At 38.4% G+C, this 20,842-nt stretch overlaps 2 protein-coding genes across 5 annotated transcripts in view; both read left to right on the plus strand.

Annotated features, from left to right (window-relative positions):
- The window catches only part of LOC139115857 (glycine receptor subunit alpha-4-like), a 70,945-nt gene extending 60,881 nt beyond the window's left edge, over window positions 1-10,064 (plus strand). For all 4 annotated transcript variants that reach the window (XM_070678255.1, XM_070678254.1, XM_070678257.1 and 1 more), the window contains 5 exons: window positions 1,714-1,796; window positions 5,922-6,059; window positions 7,449-7,678; window positions 8,020-8,205; window positions 9,179-10,064. In XM_070678255.1, coding sequence (XP_070534356.1) covers window positions 1,714-1,796; window positions 5,922-6,059; window positions 7,449-7,678; window positions 8,020-8,205; window positions 9,179-9,517 — 976 coding nt within the window. In that variant the 3' untranslated portion in view covers window positions 9,518-10,064. The remainder of the gene's footprint in view (window positions 1-1,713; window positions 1,797-5,921; window positions 6,060-7,448; window positions 7,679-8,019; window positions 8,206-9,178) is intronic.
- Window positions 10,065-18,622: 8,558 nt separating this feature from the next.
- Window positions 18,623-20,842, plus strand: part of LOC139115858 (glycine receptor subunit alpha-2-like) — a 145,843-nt gene continuing 143,623 nt past the window's right edge. The window contains exon 1 of the mRNA XM_070678261.1: window positions 18,623-18,742. The gene's annotated coding sequence lies outside the window, so the exon portion shown is untranslated. The remainder of the gene's footprint in view (window positions 18,743-20,842) is intronic.

The following is a 20,842-nucleotide window of genomic DNA, read 5'->3' on the forward strand; positions in this document are numbered from 1 at the left end:
CTGCCAACATACATTATATTCACATACAAAATACGATATTTTTACGAGGATCCGTCATCGAATTACCCTCGGGTATTCCCGCGTACGCTTATTAGAGCGAGAAGAGTGTCCTACGTGAACTTCGACGAAGGAATACAAAAATGTTTCATATGCTTTATGTCAACACGCCAGTGTCGATTCCCTTGGAAATGCGCGGTCGCCCTTCGAAGTATAGGTTAGGCTATGTGCTTGGCCTGAAAAGCGTGGCTCCCCTGACATTCAGTCACACACAATGTGGCTCTAGGCTCTCAGGGACTAAAAAGCGACGTGTTTAATCAACGCGTTTGTCAGTCTGAGTAACCTGAATACGGCAAATCGAATTTCCCCAACGGCCGTCACGATTAGAGAACGTGTTGAGAAAAACTAGTGTCACATATTAACCCCTTCCCCCCATGGTACAGCTGTACGACGAGCTAGACAACAGCTGTGTTGATCATGTATGCCCGTAGTCTGTCTCTCATCACCAATGATATCACAGACGTCGACATTTGCAAGACGAAGTCCAAGGAATGTCGTCTGGCTTTTAAGGTCGAAATCAGTGTTGAAGTACTAACACAGATCGTATTGCACGCCGACATACCGATAAAAGTTGTTCAATATCTGAAGGCAAATATTACAAGATACTGCACTCGGATTACTTTTTTCAAGCCGACCTTTCACTTTTTTGGAGTCTGAAGCGGAACGCTATAGATCACCAAACTGCTGAAAAAGATTTTTTCGTGAAGACTGATTTGAGGAGAGATTATTCATATTGAACTAAATTTAAGATTTTTTGTCGATTGATTTCAAGTGGCCGCTTACAAGATAGAGTAAAAGAGTACGAGACAGTTTGGTGTATCGATCACACGTGTAACGTTATGAGAGAGAGAGAGAGAGAGAGAGAGAGAGAGAGAGAGAGAGAGAGAGAGAGAGAGAGAGAGAGAGAGAGAGAGAGAGAGAGAGAGAGAGAGAGAGAGAGAGAGAGAGAGAGAGACAGACAGACAGACAGACAGACAGACAGAAAGAGAGACAGAGATACAGAGACAGAGATGGAGAGACAAAGAGAGGGATAGAGAGGGGGGAGGGAGGGAGGGATAAAGAGATAAGAGAATGCGTGCGTGTTTTTGTGTGTGAGAGAGAGGGACAGAAGACAGACGGACGAACTAACATACTCAGACACACACGGTGTACATTTACGTCGAGATACCCCAGCATGTTATTGTCACAAGCAATCCATATTTTCATGTTTTTAATCTTAAATTCAGTTCAATATGAATAATCTCTTTTCAAATCAGTCTTCACGAACAAATCTTTTTCGGCAATTTGGTGATCTACAGCGTTCCGCTTCAGACTCCAAAAAAGTGAAAGGTCGGCTTGAAAAAAGTAATACGCGTGCACGAAGTATCTTGCTATCTTTTGCTATCTGTCATCCCGTCGCTACAGTGGTGTGAGTTCTAAATTATAGGAACGTGCTATCAGTGTGTGTACGGTCGAAAACATTACTATTTTTCACGATGAGATAGTCGAGATGTTCCGAAACAAACTGTTTCTGCATCTTTATGTAGTAAATTAACAATTGTGTCTTCAAGTCTTAGCCGGGCGTGAACCCGAGCCTGTGAACATTCCATTATTTCAGATGTATATTATCTTATATCGAACACTGAATATAAAACGTTGTTACGTTTGTACCTGCAGGCTGAGTATGGTCTTGTCCTGTTACATGTACCTCGGCAAGTTCCCGATGGACGAACAGGCGTGCAATATGCAAGTTGAATCATGTGAGTATACCGCAATACGTTTCCACACCTTCACAAAACCATGAGAGAGGAACAGAGACAAACAGAGACAGACAGACTTACTACCCCCTCCCCACCGGTACCCTTGCCGAATATTAGAGAAAGTTACAAAAAGAGTCAAAACAGAATATTACATGTAAACAAACAAAGGAAAACTCGGGAGAGTGTAATACGAACTGGGACCATGAAAGTCAAGTCTGCAAACAATCCAATAATAAAATAATTGTGTTTAAGTTATTATATTTTATATACTGACTATGAATAGCAACTACCGCATGACGCCCTGTCGTTTGATGGAAGAAAATTTGGAATCATACTTGTTTTTGCTTCGTCTCGCTCCTAGGACCCCAAATTACTACCTTTGCTATATGTGTCTGTCTTAGTTTCGGCTAGTCCATAGCGTTTCAATGAGAGAAAACGTTAAAACACGCGTTATTTACCACATATGTATTGCATGTTTATTTGTCAGAATAAACAATTGTACAATATGTGATTGAGACAAAGTTACTTGAGTGGAAGAATTGTCCATTGTTGAGTGAAATATCAAATTAATGACTACGCTTTGACGTGCCAATACAAACTACTGCTCCAAACAGTTGAGGGAAATAGTTTCATTACCGACAACGTGGCGAGTTTTGCAATTTGATGGCATCTCAGGTAAAAAAATCACAATTCTATGCACGGCGTTGATTAGGTAATGTAAGACCCCCGCCGAGAATCGCATCTGCCCACAATACAGGATATTACAAAACGCATGAATCAACTGCTCAGAGGAGGCCGGGAGATGTCCAAATCAGAATCCATGATGAATGACGGGCGGCGCGGCACACCACGATGTGTACGTGGGGAATTGATAGTAAACCACACGAGTCTGACTCTTAGTGATTCAAAGAGTCGAGGTAGCGGGTGAATGACCTGTGAGTGAAACCCCTCTTCATTCTGAATCATCTCATTATTAACATGCGCGGTATTTGAAGAGACTTGATCACTTTACCTGGAGGGGGTTTGCAATATTCTTTTCGGGGATTTACTTTACTGCTATGCGTAGCCGGTAGGTTCTGATCGACCCGACACATGAAATTCTTGTTGTCGAAGTCATCAGTACGCTATTATGTTGTCCGATCAATGCCTTGATTTAGGTGTGCTCCAATCAGCATCGTGATGTTAATTTCAGTTACTTTCAGTGTGTATAGTTATACATACATACATACAGTTATACATACATACATACATACATACATACATACATACATACATACATACATACATACATACATACATACATACATACATACATACATACATACATACATACATACATACATACATACATACATACATACATACATACATACATACATACATACATACATACATACATACATACATACATACATACATACATATATACATACATATAAAATGTTCAGTGACAAGAATATTCACACGTAATGTGCCAAATTCACTGCCCCTTACTATTGTGCTTTTATTATTTAAATATTACCCCTGACCTCCAGAATGACCTTATACACCATTAATCCAAATATTTTGCATTTTTGGCCGTTACTAATAATCGTATCACTGTGTATAGAGTCACGAATAATAGGTATGGTATATAGATATTTGGACCAGGTGTTGAAGATTGATCGGCTTATATTTTTATTTAATTTATCAGACTTCTCAGACAAAAAATTACATTATTGATATGTCTATATTGCTAAAAGAATGTATGTTTCGAAATTTCGACATCATTATATTCTTATTTTTGAGAGTAAAGTCATTCACTTCATAAAGTGCATTAACTTGCTACCGACCGGCCGGCCTTTAACATTGGTTTACTTTAGATTAAGCTGAATAGAAGTAATGCCATGTGCGTGATCATGTACATTGATATTTTGACAACTTGCGAATATTTAAGGTCAATTATCCTGTGTGTGGCATATGTGATTAGTTTTTACTGCGGTCACTTTCAGGTCACGGTCACGGTATTATGACCTCGGACTTCTGTTCTCTGAGGTTTTCACATTTAATGAAATGAATTCATATTTTCCCAGTCTCGTGGATGACAACGAAAACGTCAATAAAAGGAACAAGCACTTAGGCTATACACTTTGTTCCGCGCCAATATCAGTCACAACGGTTAAAACAACGGTGATATCGACTTTGATGTATACATACATACATACATACATACATACATACATACATACATACATACATACATACATACATACATACATACATACATACATACATACATACATACATACATACATACATACATACATACATACATACATACATACTGTTAACGTTACAACATTAAGAGTCTCAGAATTTCATAAACTTTATTATGGGTTCCGTTGTTGCTTCCTCAGGCATCCGTTTTTAACGGCGACAATTCAATAAATTTCAAATGAACGCAATTTCATTCAAATAGTTTATTGCCTTCTTTATGTACAGGACACTCGCCTGTAGGCTACATGTTTATACTAAAGACGCACTTACCATAGCAATATAAGGAAAGTTACAAGAATGGACACTTGAAAGCTCAGTCGCTGTAACTTCTATGATTTTGTCATCATTTAAGCAAGTTCTTGTTCTACTCTAGAAAACATGTTGAAACACCAACTATTTCGCTTGTTAACATAACCTCGATATGTGTATTTGATTTTTAAATTTTAAAACTTTTACAATTCTTTTGTAATCTATCACTTATGGGGAGCATTTTTAAGCTGTTGGTATAAAGAACAGTTTTCATAGTCTTATTTCTACGAAAATCGAAAATTTTATTATATATTTTATTATTTTTTTATATACGATGCTGATTGGAGCACACCTCAATCAAGGCATTGATAAGCTTATACACATGATTAGCGGCCATTTTGAATTTCAAATATCGTTAAATCTTCAGGTAATTTGTTTCTCTAATAGCAATTTTTACTCTTGATTTTAAAAGAGTATGGTTGATAGATTCATTTAGGACAGTTAGAACAAAAGTCTTTCACCTGTCTAAATTGACAAAGTTGTTTGCAGGAATGAATTCATCCCGAAATAACCTTTCTTAGTACGAAGGACCCAGTTTCATAGGAAATTGACAAATTCCAGACCTGAATTACTCTGGGAAACCTCGGTGTACTTTCATACCGGTTCTGACAGGTGCGACCCCATCAATACGGACGCGCATATGTCCCAATACGCATGTCGACACGCGGATACAGAACCCAACAATAATCAGTAAAAGTTCGATCAACTCCCGATCCAGATACGCTTTAGCACGCGTTTGCAGGAGGGTGATGCCCTAAAGTTCCCAGAGGAGGCAGCGTTTCTCCATTCCCTCGTTCATCACGGATTTACGATGCACATGCTACTTTGTTTTTCTGTATTTCCCTCCGGAATAAATGAATGAATCATTTCATATAGAGGGACTAATGACACTTACCAATGCACAGCCCTGCCAATTTTCTGCTCAATGCATTGACGTTTTGATTGCTCAAAGACTTAGGAGAGAGAGAGAGAGAGAGAGAGAGAGAGAGAGAGAGAGAGAGAGAGAGAGAGAGAGAGAGAGAGAGAGAGAGAGAGAGAGAGAGAGAGAGAGAGAGAGAGAGAGAGAGAGAGCGTGTGTGTTGTAGAGACAAACAGAAAGATATTGTAATTCAAGTGTACGTACAAATAGGTTTTCCAATCGACATCAGTATTTTCCACCTTTCGATAGTTGGCCTCACTTCCTAGTGTATGCTAATGAATGAAGATCAATCACTCATATGTTCCAATTTTCAAGTTTATTTGTGAGCAGTTCAAAATCAAAGTAACGGCAATGTACGAGTGTCTCAAAGGACCTGCTACATTGGATTACGGTTTCGAAACACGTATGCGTCCGTCATTCGTTTGTCATGGGCAGATATCATTTCATCGTCTGTTCGGTTGATGAAAGAGAATTAACGACGAGGAGGCCAAAAGGTTCGCCAATAAAAGTATTAGAAGTGTCTTATCCATGAGGGTATGTTTACACAAGGACGGAAGGCATGCGTTCAACGCACAAGTCGTATTGTATTTCCGAGATTAAACGATGACATGATTGATGTGATTTTGCAATCTATTCTTTAGATTCTTACAGTGAAGATGAGATGATTCTGAGCTGGTGGAACAGCAGCGACCCCGTTGAAATCGACAAGAACGTAACCTTGCCCCAGTACTCCATAGACAACATTGAACTTTTGGCAAATTCAACCAGGTACATCACAGGTAAGAATTTTGATATCATGATCATTCTTGAACATTTCCGCGCGCAGGGCGAGTTTTCTCTTTAGGCATATGTAGTTTCGATATCTGTTTGGAGCTCATGGAGCTCAATATTTTGATGTAATTGTGATTATTGTCTTTATTCCAAAACGATGAAACAAAGCAGTTTAAAGCAACCTACCTAGCCTTGTTAAGACCCGTCGAATCACAGGGTATATATTGAATACATTGAGAAGTGAGCAAGACACTATAGATAAATTGTCACCGAGACAAATGGGCGGAAATAACACAAGACCTGTTTTCTTGTCCTAAGTTCTTAAAACATGACCTCTTTCTCCGGATTTTGTAAGTGTTTTCGGGTTGATAAAATTAGGCCATAGTGCTCCACGTACTGAATTTGAACAAAATATGTCTTCTATTTAATTATCAATATGTATTTATTTGTGAAACGCCATTGCCTCTACCCCGCCATGCATAATTCATATACACCAACTAGGTTTTGCCTGCCACGTTACAAGGGATGAAATTAGAAAGATTACAAATATATAGTCTAACATAGTGACTATTTTTGTTTTTATAAATCGTCAAATTTTCACATTGTTCACGTACATTTTATTTCCATTTTTGCATATTTTGATGCTTACTTGTTGTTCAATGTAAATAAATAAGTGGCGATATTATCTATAAAGTTTAACTGAATGACATGAAGAAGTACATATACCATTGTGCAAACCTTCCCAATAGAATTTTAGTTGGAGCAATTTCAATTATGGTTGATTTTCATACTTTTAAAAGAGGTTACTTATTTTCTATATTTAACTCTTCTTATAACCTTCAAACGTCACACTATTGTAATCAAAAGAGGAAAAAATGCATTTAACTGTTATAGTGTCGAAATTCAAGCACGCGGTTTTACTTCAAATGTACAGAAATTACCCAGGATGCATTGCAACATGCCATATAATCTTATGAAAAATGCTGCTTAATGAACAGTTTGTAAGTTTTAGGGCAAATGATGTTCGCCGGGTGTTTATGGTTAAGTCATACATGCGCATGCGTATTTCTAACGAACTCAACTTGCTTATTGCATTATTCAATTTAAGATATCAAAATACAGAATCTGAAAGAACAGGGGAAATTACACGTACCGTCATTATAGCATATTCATGAATCAATAAACATGGTATGAGCCGAGACTTTAATGCTGACAATACGACAAATATAAATCACTTCACAAACGAATGAACGAACGATCGATGTATCAAAATAATGTGTCAGGAGAGACACATTTCTCTGAAATTAGGCCATGTTGTGTTCTCTTTCATGGGTGCCAGACGAAATAGAACTTGTCTAGTTTTTAATATGTATTGAATAATTTATCATCTCACACAGGAAACTACTCAAATCTCAGCGTCAATTTCATACTAATCAGAAGTCTGGGTTTCTACGTCCTTCAAGCCTACATACCGAGCTCCCTCTTGGTGGCGCTTTCCTGGCTCTCGGTATGGGTTGAAATTTCAGCGGCTCCGGCTCGGGTTGCGCTCGGCGTCACCACCGTGCTGGCACTCGTGACGCAAGCTACTTGGCTCCGAAGCCAACTGCCAAAAGTAGCGTATGCAACGGTGGGTATAAAAACAAACAACCAGTTCAAGTCCTATGTGTAGATAGACTACTGTTTGAAAGGGCAGTTTTGAATTATTCTAAAAAAAGAATAAGGTCAGGACTTGGATGCATACTTTACGCATGAATTAAACTTTGAAACCAAATCAACTTCCAGCTACGAATTCGAATGTAGTGAGCACCGAAATCGTCGGTCATTTTCAAAAGAACTTCCTTCCATGATGCAAATAAAATTATATTACTTGTCATTTGATTCATTTGCATCGGCACACCTTTTAGACGTTGTCACGTGATCACCGGACCTCTGAATGCCCTTCCCTTGCCGTTCTCTTTTCTTCTCCAGGCGATTGACGTGTGGATGGTGGCCTGCCAAGTCCTGGTGTTTGCCGCCCTCTTAGAATACTCAGTCGTTTACTACTTATACTCCTTTGAAAAGGGACAGTACGCCGAGAGGAGAAAGAAAAGGGAGTTCAGGAGAACGATTAAAATGAGAGACTCCATAAAAGAGGAAAGTGAAGACAATTCTACGGTAAGTCGAAATTTAAATTATCATGAAGTTGGAATACTCAAGAAAGAATGCTGGTAACATATGATAATAGCGGTCTTGTAACAAAAAGTTTTAAAACTTTTTGCTCTATATTTTACTCAAGATATTACTTTAACTCATTTCCCTTCACAACAAAGAGTAAAATCCAGGGTGACCATCATGCAGAATTTGAGATTAGAGAGGCAGAAAGAACCGAAAATCAACAGACGTGAAACATTCAGAATAACCAGTATTTATATCATTTGTTAATTTTATAGGAGAAAAAATAATTTTTTGATTTTCACGAAAGCATGATGGTGAAAAACCTCATTTTGTCCATAGGGTTCAACACAAGCAAAAGACCAACAAAGTACTTGAAAAATTTACTGTCAGAAAAATTGACCCCACTTAGCATTGACGGTCGCAATAATTAATGTATACACCAGATGAATGATTTCATAATCTTGTGCCTCCGTGATCATAAGAATTTGAATATTTCGTAAAAATTTACATCGAGCAGAAGTTAAAAGCAGAAGTTAAAAGTTTTCATATCAAGAAATACTGACAATAACGGGATGGGTAGTTTGGTAAACTTATTACCATGGTAGCTAGTAACTTACAAGCTGGTAGGTATGTGTTATTAATCAAGCAGTTCGCTAAGTACACGGTCACCGTCAGTAGATTGGTACAGTGTCGGAGGCAGTTGTAAGAAGTATGTTAGAGACATAGAAAAAAAAGGCTGACGTAGAAATCTGTGCAGGTCTTCACAGATATTTTCATGCTTTCATGCGATATACGAAGGCCTTCAGGTAGATACAAACAATATTAACTTCTCGCATACCTACCTTCCCGGATATTTACTTACATATGTACCTGCGTGCTTGCCAATATACTGACATATAGTTTGACAGTCTTGGGAAACACATGTGTTAAGCAAACTTTTCTGACGTTGCCAATATATTCGTCTCCCCTTCAGGAAGGCGCGGCGTGGATCAACAAGTCGTCCAGCTTACAGAACGTCGAAGTCGAAGACGGAAACGCGAACAATTTAGCCACCGACAAATCGAAACCACCGAGGACGAGGAACAGAGTGCGCTCCAAGATTTACCGTCCTTACCTGAAGCGGCAGGAGACCCAGGTGCTCACCACGGCCGAGCTGATGTACTCCAGCAACGAGCAAATGGACTACCTCTGCGTGGCTCTCGGCATCGACAGATTTAGCAGGGTTTTCCTGCCGCTTGTCTTTGTCATATTCTGCATATGTTATTGGATTGTGTACCCGATATCGTCAAAAGCGACGTCCCAGGAAATATGAAAACAGGTGTCGGCTGAATAATGTGCGAGACGTGGAGGACGATGGGATATATTCGGGTAAACAAGACTGACATGTACATATGTAATCAAGCTTGTCTCGAGTGGCATTTTTATGTTATTACTATACATGGCATAATGACTTTCTATGTGTAATCTGCAAACTAAAAATCAAAAAAAGGATCTGCTTATTCAAATAATCATATTACTAAAAAATAGTCGTCCCCTTTTATGAATATTTACATAGTACGAACTGCGATTTAAAGGTATACAGTCACCTGTAATCTAAATATGCCCATATATGGTCAAAGGGGCGTTCCTTGGTATTCAAAAGCCCATGTGAGGGCGCTGTTTTTAAAAAGCAGCCAACCGCTTAAAATCTGTGATTGGTTAGATTTTCTCTTTCCATGGTAAGTGTGGCAAAATTGGAACAGGTGACAGTATACCTTTAAAAGTCCTATAGGACGAAGGCTATACGGCTCTCATCTGAACATATCTATGCGGGTCCATACATCTTGGAGGATGAAATCGCTTAATCACTGTAAACATCACTGTAAATGTAACTCTGGTAGAGTTGCTGCCTACTTTGTTCGTAAGTTTGAGGTGCAGTATTTGGAAATGACAGATTTGTGAAGACCTGACCACCCTCAAGACCAAAAGCAGCAAAATTAAGGTGCAGTTTGAAGCGATTTTGTGACTAATTGTTTGACGTGGTTTCTCCTGTGTGCCTTTCGTAAGCGACGTAATAATAATAACAAGATACTTGATCGTAGTGGACGATGTGTCTACTAACTTTTACACTGACACTGTGTGTCATTTCGCATTGTTTTCGGATCTCGTCGGATTCTTGTTAAATCCGAAACAGACCATTTCAATGATTCTGAACAATGCCAACTTAACAAGGCCGATGGCCATGCTTCGGTCACTTTCATCTTACACCGCAGTTTTTGTGCCCACCTATCCTGGGTGTCACCCACCCAAACAATCAACCACGACATTTCATAACGATAGAGCTAGGTGTGCGTTTAAAGCATTGGAATCTTTTCAACCTCGAAAACTTATATCAGAATTAACAACACTGTATTGTTCAAGATATATCTTCTACTTCACCAGATTATGCCCAATTCTTTCTACAATATATAAGAAAATTTAAAATAAAATGACAGAGCCTCTGATTTACAAATGTTGGTCCTGAGCTATTTCCTCATTGAGGCTTGTTTTACATGTCTCATTCAACGTCACCACAGAATTGAAAAAAATGATATTTTGTTTTTGAAGGTTACCAATTGACAAGACTGACTCCGATATCATTTGTTTTGTAATAAAAAGACGTATCCATAAAATCAAAATGTGTTGTAATTTCCGGTTTATCAACAATGCATGTTCGACGAACAATTACTACAAATCCTTTGACATTATATTTACGAAGGTAAACAAGGTACGTATGTATTAATTAATCATTTTGGACAGGATTTGCAATTTTCAATCCACTGCTGATGGGATGCAGCTCGTTTCAGACGTCACGTCAGCTCACTGATAGTCCCAACTTGAAGATTTTCCTTGCGATGCTGGTCATGATGTCAGGTCTTCAATGTCGATATAGCTGTCAGATAATATGCGTCTATTCATCTGCTATTGCAAAACTGTAGCAGCTGCTACTAGAAGTGCGGCATTCGATGGGTCATTCACACGTTCGTTTGATATCCGACCCAAAATGCTTCATAAAAGTTAATGAAAATATTTCTCCGTAAATATTCGATTCCGCAGGGTAAATAAAGGATTGCTGGTCGTCAAGTACGATCGCGCGGAGGCATGATGAGTTTGCCAGATGGAAAGTAAACATGTCGGACATGCAAAGGAAATAAGGAATAATTTGGTTTTTTTTTTTTATGAGCGTGTGTATAGTTCTGTATACTCACCACTCTGCGGTGTCGTTTAACATCATTCATTTCAGCAATTAAGCTTAAACACGTTTTGCCAAAGCGTTCAGCTGTTCAAATGTCAAAGTTGAGCCGAGATAACATATTACAAAAGTGGGACATGCTCAACTTGTCGTCGACTATACACTTTTCTGACACGCCAATGGCGCATCTACATCAACCTTAATGACAGCGATATTTTACACGACTGTGCCGCCAGATGTTTTCTGCTCTGGTTGGTTTCGAAGCAAAGTCGCGGAAAGATTAACTTCAAATTAATGATGGCATAATTTCCACAGGCTGATGAAACATCGTGATTACAATTCAATTTAAAAGACCCTTGGGCAGATTTTTCAGAAAAAAATCATTATATAGCCCAGTTAAAATCAATTGACATATTGCGGTACATTTAAACAGTAAATGCAATGCACATTTAAGTCATGGTTCTATGGTTTCTTGCAAATCTTGAACTGGCACTTAGAAGACTTGTATCAACTGTCGGACTGGGGGAGAAGATGGTTTAAGACCACGGCGCACTCACACCTCGGGTGTAGACACAGCACGCCGCCTACGTCGCATTACGCAATTTGGATAAATGTGAAAAATATTATTCTTTTCATCGCAGTATCTGCAAGGCTATGCTACAAATCTTCGAGGTGGCCTGTGGAACATTTCTGACAACGCGCTACTCTGTGTGTTATCTCTTCCGTGTTCTGTAGGCCTACAAAGATGGTATCTGTGATCGTGTTTTTGTATTTTGATATATCGGGCCCAATAAATCAAACACAACTTTAACAAGACGGGCGACTGGCGCTTCGGCATTCAGCGGATCGGAATCCCCAACAGATAAAATCTCGTCTGACTCAGATGTTATATCTCAGGGGGCGGCATCGAGGCCAACAGATGTCGAGACCACGACAAAGATACTCAGATTTTTTTTGCCTATATCGCTTTTGCTACATGTATAATTCTCAGCTTCAAGAAAGTACAAAAAAATTTACATTTCTAACATTCTATACCTTTACGCTTCTACACCGATACACCAATCGTACGAACTCATTCACAGACCAAAAGAGAAATTACCATCTTCTTTCTTGTAAAGGGAAAATATCTACTTCTTTAAACATAACATTGAAAACGATGTCGATCACTTTTCTGTCTTCACAACTCAGGGCCTACAGTGGCAACATAATGATATTCCACATTGATAATGAATCCCTATAACGTGAAATTTTTATGAGCGGAACAATGCTCATAAATATAATGTACTTGAGATAGTAAACGCTCTCAAGGACATATATTGAGAGTCTCAAATTTGCCAATACTTTTTGCAGGATACCACTTGTAGGGGTTCATTTTAAAGCTATCGGAGTACGATGTATTATCACGCAATCACGGTTTCTACTTTATCCCGAACTTGAATCGAAAAAATGACGTTCACCTTACTTCACATATCGCCTTTCTTCTCTCTCTCTCTCTCTCTCTCTCTCTCTCTCTTCTCTCTCTCTCTCTCTCTCTCTCTCTCTCTCTCTCTCTCTCTCCTATGCATTTGTTCCTGGCTCCCGAGGCTCTTGATCATGATATATCAATATGAAATGTCAATACTTGTTATTGAATTAATCCATAAATACTTTTACCGTACGAACCTTCACGTCTTTCACCTGTTACCGTTGTTATAACAACCTATATAAAATGCGGACGGGTGACTTTATTGGGTCATTCAGAAAAACGTCGCGAGATGCCAATCGATTTAGGCCTCTCAGATGAGCCGTTAATCAGAACAAGTACGTTATTTGCGTACATGGCAGACTACAAAAAAGGACAAAGTTATGCTTAATGAGAAATAAGTGAGAGTAAATAAATCGCCTAGTGCCTTGAATTTGACATGAATTCACGAATAAAACGTGTTAATTCCAGGATCTGAGCGCCATGCGAGTTGATTTGACTGTTATTGCCCTGGATAAAAACTCGCCATTAAAGAGAAAGTCGGATGTGCACCATGGGACAGACTTACGGACTATCTAAATCCGACAATGCCGCCCAAAAGTTCGCAGCAAATGAACTTCTTGGAAAGCATGTAGAGAATGTTTACGCTTTCGGGGTTTTAATGAAAACTGGCCACAAAATTTTGTTCCCACCAGACTGAGTCGAAAGTCAAATTTGTGTTATCCTTGACAGGAATGAAAGCACACGACTAAATACTACGTGGACTTCAGCGAAGCAAGGCGAGTTTGACAAAGAAAAAAATGGCTGCAAAGCGTAGGGGACTGTAACGGTAAATGTCACTTGATTTACCCTGTAATGCACCATTATTTTGACGTCTATGGCTGTCAACAAGTTATCATGTACTAAGGCTGCACTCACAAGTTATTCTCCGCTAAGACCACGTGTGTTCCTTCAATATGCCTTGTTTTGATAATCATACATCAACGCCCTGTGTTCTATACAGCCGCGCTGGTCGTGGAAGCTAACACCATGACGCCGGTCGCCCTATCCAAACATACGGGGACACGTGCTCACCAATTAATCTCCAATGGTGCATCATTTCGACCCTGGGTTCTCTTTAGAGCAAACAAATACAACATGATCTGGACCGGTTGTGTTAGATGTGAAAGTATAAGCCAAACTTATGTGTTCGCTGACACAAATATTTTAAAATCTGGAACGCAAACCGAACATATGTATCCCAGATTAGGCTTGTAACTTGGTGGCTCGAACATTCTGGTGTATTTGACTCGATTGCCGTGATCACTCCGTGCATATTGCGAAAAGGCTGTCGAGTTTGTCTGATCTATGACATGAATATTTAGACATGTTTTGTTTTAATGATAATGGATAAAAAAGGTAATCGCATTGGGCTCTTGTTAGAGCAAACGTCGACAGTAGCGTTTACAGTTCAGAGAGACCCGGATTGCACTTAAATTATCGATTCAAGTTTGAAAGACTAGTCCCAATTTGTTTCATATCATGCTTTAAGGTAGTATACGCCTCGAAAGTGCAAGACTTAAATTTTTGCTTAAACTTTCCTGACTGAAACTTTCAACAATTCTCTTACCAAATCAACATCATAAATTAGAGTCACCGTCCAAAGTTTTGAGAGAAACAAATTACCCAACATTTTGCGATATTTGAAATTCAAAATGGCCGCCATTCCTGAGTTAACTCTATGGGGGAAAAATAAATTTTGGATTTTCGAAAAACTAAGCGGGTGAAGGGTTTCTTTCTCCGAGAGCTTTAAAATGAGCCCCCACAAGTGGCAGATCAGTAAAGAATTGTAGAAATTTTGACAGTCCGACTATCTGTCCCCGAGAAGCGTTCTACCTTAACATGCCGTAGAAAGGAAGTTTTTTCTCCTTTGGTATAAGTTCGCGTCTTGAAGTCTAAGACAATTAAATTGCAATTTTGACATAGACATTCTGTTTCTGTATTGATAATGGAATCACATACTAGGATTCTTATGCCAATCCTATGAAATAATGTATTTCATTCAAGTTCACGATGATCAATTCATTATAGCGCTAGCTATAAATTACTAGGGATTTTATGTTTTATCTGGTTTTTCATCTCAACATGGAGGTATTGCAGACTGAGATGATCGGGATAACTGATTCATTCTTCACATCCTCGAGCGATCGATCACATCGGAAGTGCATGCATGTATTTAACGTTATTGTCAGTAGCCGCGTGGGTTAAAGGTATACTCTCACCTGTTCCAATTTTGCCACAGTTACCATGGAAAGAGAAAATCTAATAACCAATCACAGATTTTAAGCGGGTGGCCGCTTTTTAAAAAAGCGCCCTCACATGGGCATTTTTGAATACCAAAGAACGCCCCTTTGACCATATATGGGCATATTTAGATTACAAGTGACTGTATACCTTTAATGCTCGTCGATCTTGAACCATGACCCAGTAATATCGTGACCGCATTTAATTTATATTCGGTGTGTTTGTAGAGTGGCAATCATGGTCGAGACTTCTATACACTTTCTTTGCACATTCGATAGTGATTTACAGCAGACGATATCGATTTCCGTCTTCACCTCAATCACATTTGTCAGAAGGAAATGAGAGTCAGAGTACACTTGACAAGTGTTCACCGACATAGCTTCTGCGCACGTGCCAGAAATAATTGACATTTTTTTTTGTGAGTACCGACTTACAATTCGTATCTCGCACAGAACTAATCTTGTGGGTCTCGCAATTACTGAGAAGGTTAATTTGCTAATGGGTGATAAGGTGCACACATTGCCGTACGTGCGAATCATCATCAGAGCGCCACCATCAACCAGCATTCGACAGTGCATTGCTGTCGTGTAGAGTACGTCTCTCATTATTGCATCACATGTTAAAACTAAATGATGTGATACCGCGTTACGTATTTTTGTTACAAAGGTCATTCACTTTGACGTCAACTGGTAACTTGCATAAATGCATGCCCTGCAGGTACATATATATATATATATATATATATATATATATATATATATATATATATATATATATATATATATATATTTATATATATATATGTGTTTGTAATTTTAAAATTAGCAATGCGTGTTAATGTAGTATGCGCCTCGAAAAGTGAAAGACAAACTTTTGCTCAAAGTTTTCTCATTAAAACTTTCAAATATTCTCTTACAAAATCGAGAAAAAGTTAGGGGTCAATGGTAAATTTGGTGCTAGAGAAGCATACTACATAGCATTTCTGTATATTTGACATTTAAAATGGCCGCCATCCCTGTCACGTAGTTCACTCTACGGAAAAGATACAATTTTCGATTTTCGAAAATATTAACGGTAACCTTTTTCTTACGTCAAATACTTTAAAATGAGCCCCAACAAGTGGTAGGTCAGAAATGAATTGTAAAGTTTTGAGGCACCTTAAATGATGATAAGAGTACAACGGAGCGGCTTGACGACAACGGCGATTTTGGAGTTGGAAATTTGCTGCTGTTTTCGCTTTAATTAACTGTGATTCACGTGTCACTCTTAACCGTTGATAACGGTTAAATTTAGGTTAAAGGTATACAGTCACCTGTTCAAAATATGCCCTTATATGGTCAAAGGGGCGTTCCTTGGTAATCAAAATTTCCATGTGAGGGCGCTGTTTTTAAAAGCAGCCACCCGCTTAAAATCTGTGATTGGTTAGATTTTCTCTTCCATGGGAACTGTGGCAATATTGGAACAGGTGACAGTATACCTTTAAGTCAGGTGTCACTCTCTCCCTCTTGCGCATTATACCCACTGATCATCCCCTTCGATTCGCGCTGCTGGTGGTCGGTGAGTGTTCTCAGACTCGGAGGTGAGTTGGCGACATGGCGGTAATGGACCAGCGGTTGCAGAGGATTTCCACTTTCAGGCCTACTAAGGTTCACTCCAACAGACAGGTGCAGGGCCGGGTAAGTATATAGAAGGGCCTAGTACAGGCATCATTTCTGCTTTAGAGATGACTTTACCAGATGCTGTATCTAAAATCTGGACAGTATCAGGTTACAAATAGAAAAACCGTTCGTCAGTACATGCAGTAAGCGTCTATATGGATTGTCAAGCCCCCAAGAGTTGACAAATGGCGTGTATCGACGTTCGTCACCGGATTTGCCTTCTTGCATAGCGTTCAATGGCCTTTTCAGTAAGGGGGGGGGGGGAGGAGGAGCTTACCAGACTAAAGGCGTCATCGATCGACGAAGAAAGATTTGCAAGATATGTTAATGATGACAAACGGTACATTGACCTCAACGACATGCCATGTAAATCATGTCAGGCTTTTCCGAAGCAAATTCCCTTGCTAATAGCTCAGAATTGTCGAAGTACGTTTCGGATCTGTTGACTGCTATGGGCACAACATTCATGTTATCACGGTTGATTCCATAATGGGGAAGTATAGTGCGGCAGTGTGAAACCTTAACAACTAATGTGGCCACATCGAAATAAGTTTTATTCGTCGCGACCAATAACTTCAAATCGTCCGACCAATCACAAAAAATAATAAGAGGGATGTAAATGGAATAATTTTAAGACAATCAATTAATCAAAAGAATGCGTGAAACTCGATTAACAGCTGCCTAATATCTTGATGTGTATTATATTCCTCTGTGACCATGCATATATATATATATATATATATATATATATATATATATATATATATATATATATATATATATATATATATATATATATATATAAGTATACAGTGCTCGATGCTAAAGCAGAGCGTTATAAATAATAATACAAATTACTTCAAACACAAAGTAATAATATATGTTACTTAACTTTCATGCATCGTGCAATCATCAGACAGAAGCGAAACGATTCTTCCTGATGATTGCAGGATGCATGAAACTTAAGGAACAGATATTATTTCTTTGTTCTTGTATTAATTTATATATATATATATTATATATATATATATATTATATATATATATATATATATATATATATATATATGTCATATTCTCCATGCAGCTGTAGTCCACTTTCAGTTCTTTCTCGATCGTTATTTCCCAAAAGAATTCATTAAAAAAGATGCGGTATATCTTTGATCATTTGACTTCAAACTTGATATCACCCGGATGTACTCTATAAATATTCTACCGGCCCAAAAGGATGTCAGTTCAAGTTCGATGAAATTTTGTTACAAAAAACAAAAACGACCATAACAAAAAAGCAAACAAAAATGCATCGCTATTTTGGCAAGAAAGTATTTAAATACGCGGAATTACTGTGATTTAAACTAGGAATTGTCGCGTGAGGTCAGTGACTTTTTATATCGACCTAAAAAGCGCGAACTGATCAAAAATTTTAATGACTTACGGTTTCGGAACATAAACTTATATATCTTAGTCTGTCTACCGCAGTGTATCAATTCTCTCTTACACTATTCTTCTTAATATCGTTTTGCCTCTATATTTAAATAAAACGCTCTTTAAGCATGAATCTTTATGTCTCTTCTATTTATAGCGGGTAAAGAATTTCCAGGTGTCTCGCTCTCTAAGGTAACACTAAATGCCGGAATGTGTACAGTCCCCTGTACTTGCAGATATGATCGGAATTTCTTGCATCGCGCAACCAAATAATGTTCTGATGAAAGTGGTATATCTCTGTATGACCTTCCCCCGGAACTGTATCAGGGAGCCAATGCGGGCAGTAGTCCTGTCTCGAACGTTCACGCAACGATGAGTCAAAATGTTTTCTCCATCTCTGAGGAAACGGCGCTTCATCACGACACTGTAACAGCGAAATTTCTTCAGTCTACCGAGCGTGATTTTGGCGGCGTTCGGGAAAACAAAGGCAACAGATTGTGTAAGTATACATTTCTAAGTAATAGGCTCTGCATACAACAAATAGCAGAAAAGCAGGTCACAACATGACAATTTTTTGTCGCGCGGGGACAGAAACTATTTATGCAAAGTTATTTATGAAGTGGACGTCGATTAGTCTCGCTATAATAAAAGTATGCTGGCTGGCAAATCATAGCTAGGTCATAAATTTAAAGCAATCGCTATGATTGATGTATCAGCTTTAGCGCGCACGGTGTGCAATCGTCGTCTTTGAATCAAAATATTACTGCTCAAAGCAGGGTTCAAAGTAGATAATTACACCTGACACCGCCGTGTTTTGTTGAATGTATGGATTAACTGTTGCCAGCGCTGTCATCTCTTTATTATCTTCCGTGATTTATACCGGAGTTTTCTCTTCGATCGGTAAGTACATTCGCCCATGATATACTGCTGTCCTTTTCGCTATTATATAGAGGTAGATTTTCATTCGCATATGTCCCATTTTTTTCATTTTCCATACTCATTATTTCATCCTCGGGCCACTTAGAGTATCTGCTGAGAGTCAGTGCCACGGTCACACTTCACCTGTCAGCGAAATAAAAGTTATCCAGTAAAATTTCTGATAAAAACTGCCGAATGATGCAGCTCTTGCCACATTAACGGCGGGGAGAAAAATATTGCATGTGGTGTTTTTATTTGGTCATTTATTCTCATCAGACGTAAAGGTATGTGCAATTATTGGAGGGTTAAACAGTAAAGCAAGCGTGACTCATTTGCATCGCGAGCGTTGATGAAACACCTTTCAATGCAAATTACCTGAAATCATTTGTATGAAAATTATAATAACCTTTTGAGCGCCAATGTCAACTTTTGTCCCGTTCAAATGTACCCAGTCACATGTTTTCAGATTTTTGCCAACATTTTGGTAAAAACCTGATGCCCGTTTGGTCCAAAATCATCAACAAAATTACAGAAAAAAATCATAAAAAATTGTTAAAATGTTGCACTAAAATTTTGGTTGGAAAAATTACAGCACTCAAAGGATTGACGTCGCACTATCTCTGAGGCGGCACCACCAATGGTCAGAGGGTAAGGGACTGGACATAAATTACAGGGGGGGGGTGGGCGGTGTTTTTTCGAAAAACCGTTGCGTAAAAAATAGTGACCCTTCAAAAGTTCATGCACAAAATTAGTGACCCTCCCCCTTATCCGTGCATGAAAATAAGTGACCCTCCCCTGTTACTCAGTACCCCCAAAAAACCCGCAATGTGTTTAAAGACCCCCTTCTGACTTGCTATACTTTTTAAGTCGCCCTCCGAAAGGAAGGCAAATGTGGCCGATATAACGCGTTGTCCAAAAATATCAAATCATATGTGTGTTATTCATGTTATTCATGTAAATGTACTTTGCTTGAAGTGGCAGGTAAAAAGTGCATGCCTGTACAAAAAATGTAATTTTTAGATTTTATCGATAATGTTGATTCACTATACATGTAGTCGACTATAAGAAAACTACGAACGTGTATTTTCCAGTATAAAACTAGCTATATCTGTTCATATACAGATGTTTAATAACTGATATAGATATACTTGATTAGCATGGGTTGTTTACAAGTGCACATGTGAACAAGATATTTGATTTTGGAATTTCTGTCAAAATGTTGATCCACTATACATGGGAGTCTATGACAAAACTATACATGGAGTCTAAAATGGTAAAATGTGCATCTGTGTACAATAACTTTGTTTTTGGAATTTCGCATAAAATGTTGATCCACTATACATGGGAGTCTATGACAAAACTGTAAAAAAAAATTTTCAGAATTAAAAATATGCACTATTTGTGTATATATGACCCTGAATAATTGACATAATTGTGTTTGATTAGAAGAGGGTGGTAACACGTGCATCTGTGTACAATAACTTTGTTTTTGGAATTTCACATGAAATGTGGATCCATTATACATTGTAGTCTATGAAGAAACTATGAATAATTTTTTTTAATACAAAACTTGGCAAATCTGTGTATTTATGTATGCGTGATTATTGATATTTATGTTCTTGATTAGACTAGAGTGGTTACAAGTCCATGTGTGTGCAAGAAATTTGATTTTGGAATTTCA

The sequence above is a fragment of the Ptychodera flava genome, chromosome 17 (genome assembly GCF_041260155.1).
Source record: "Ptychodera flava strain L36383 chromosome 17, AS_Pfla_20210202, whole genome shotgun sequence".
NCBI lineage: Eukaryota > Metazoa > Hemichordata > Enteropneusta > Ptychoderidae > Ptychodera > Ptychodera flava.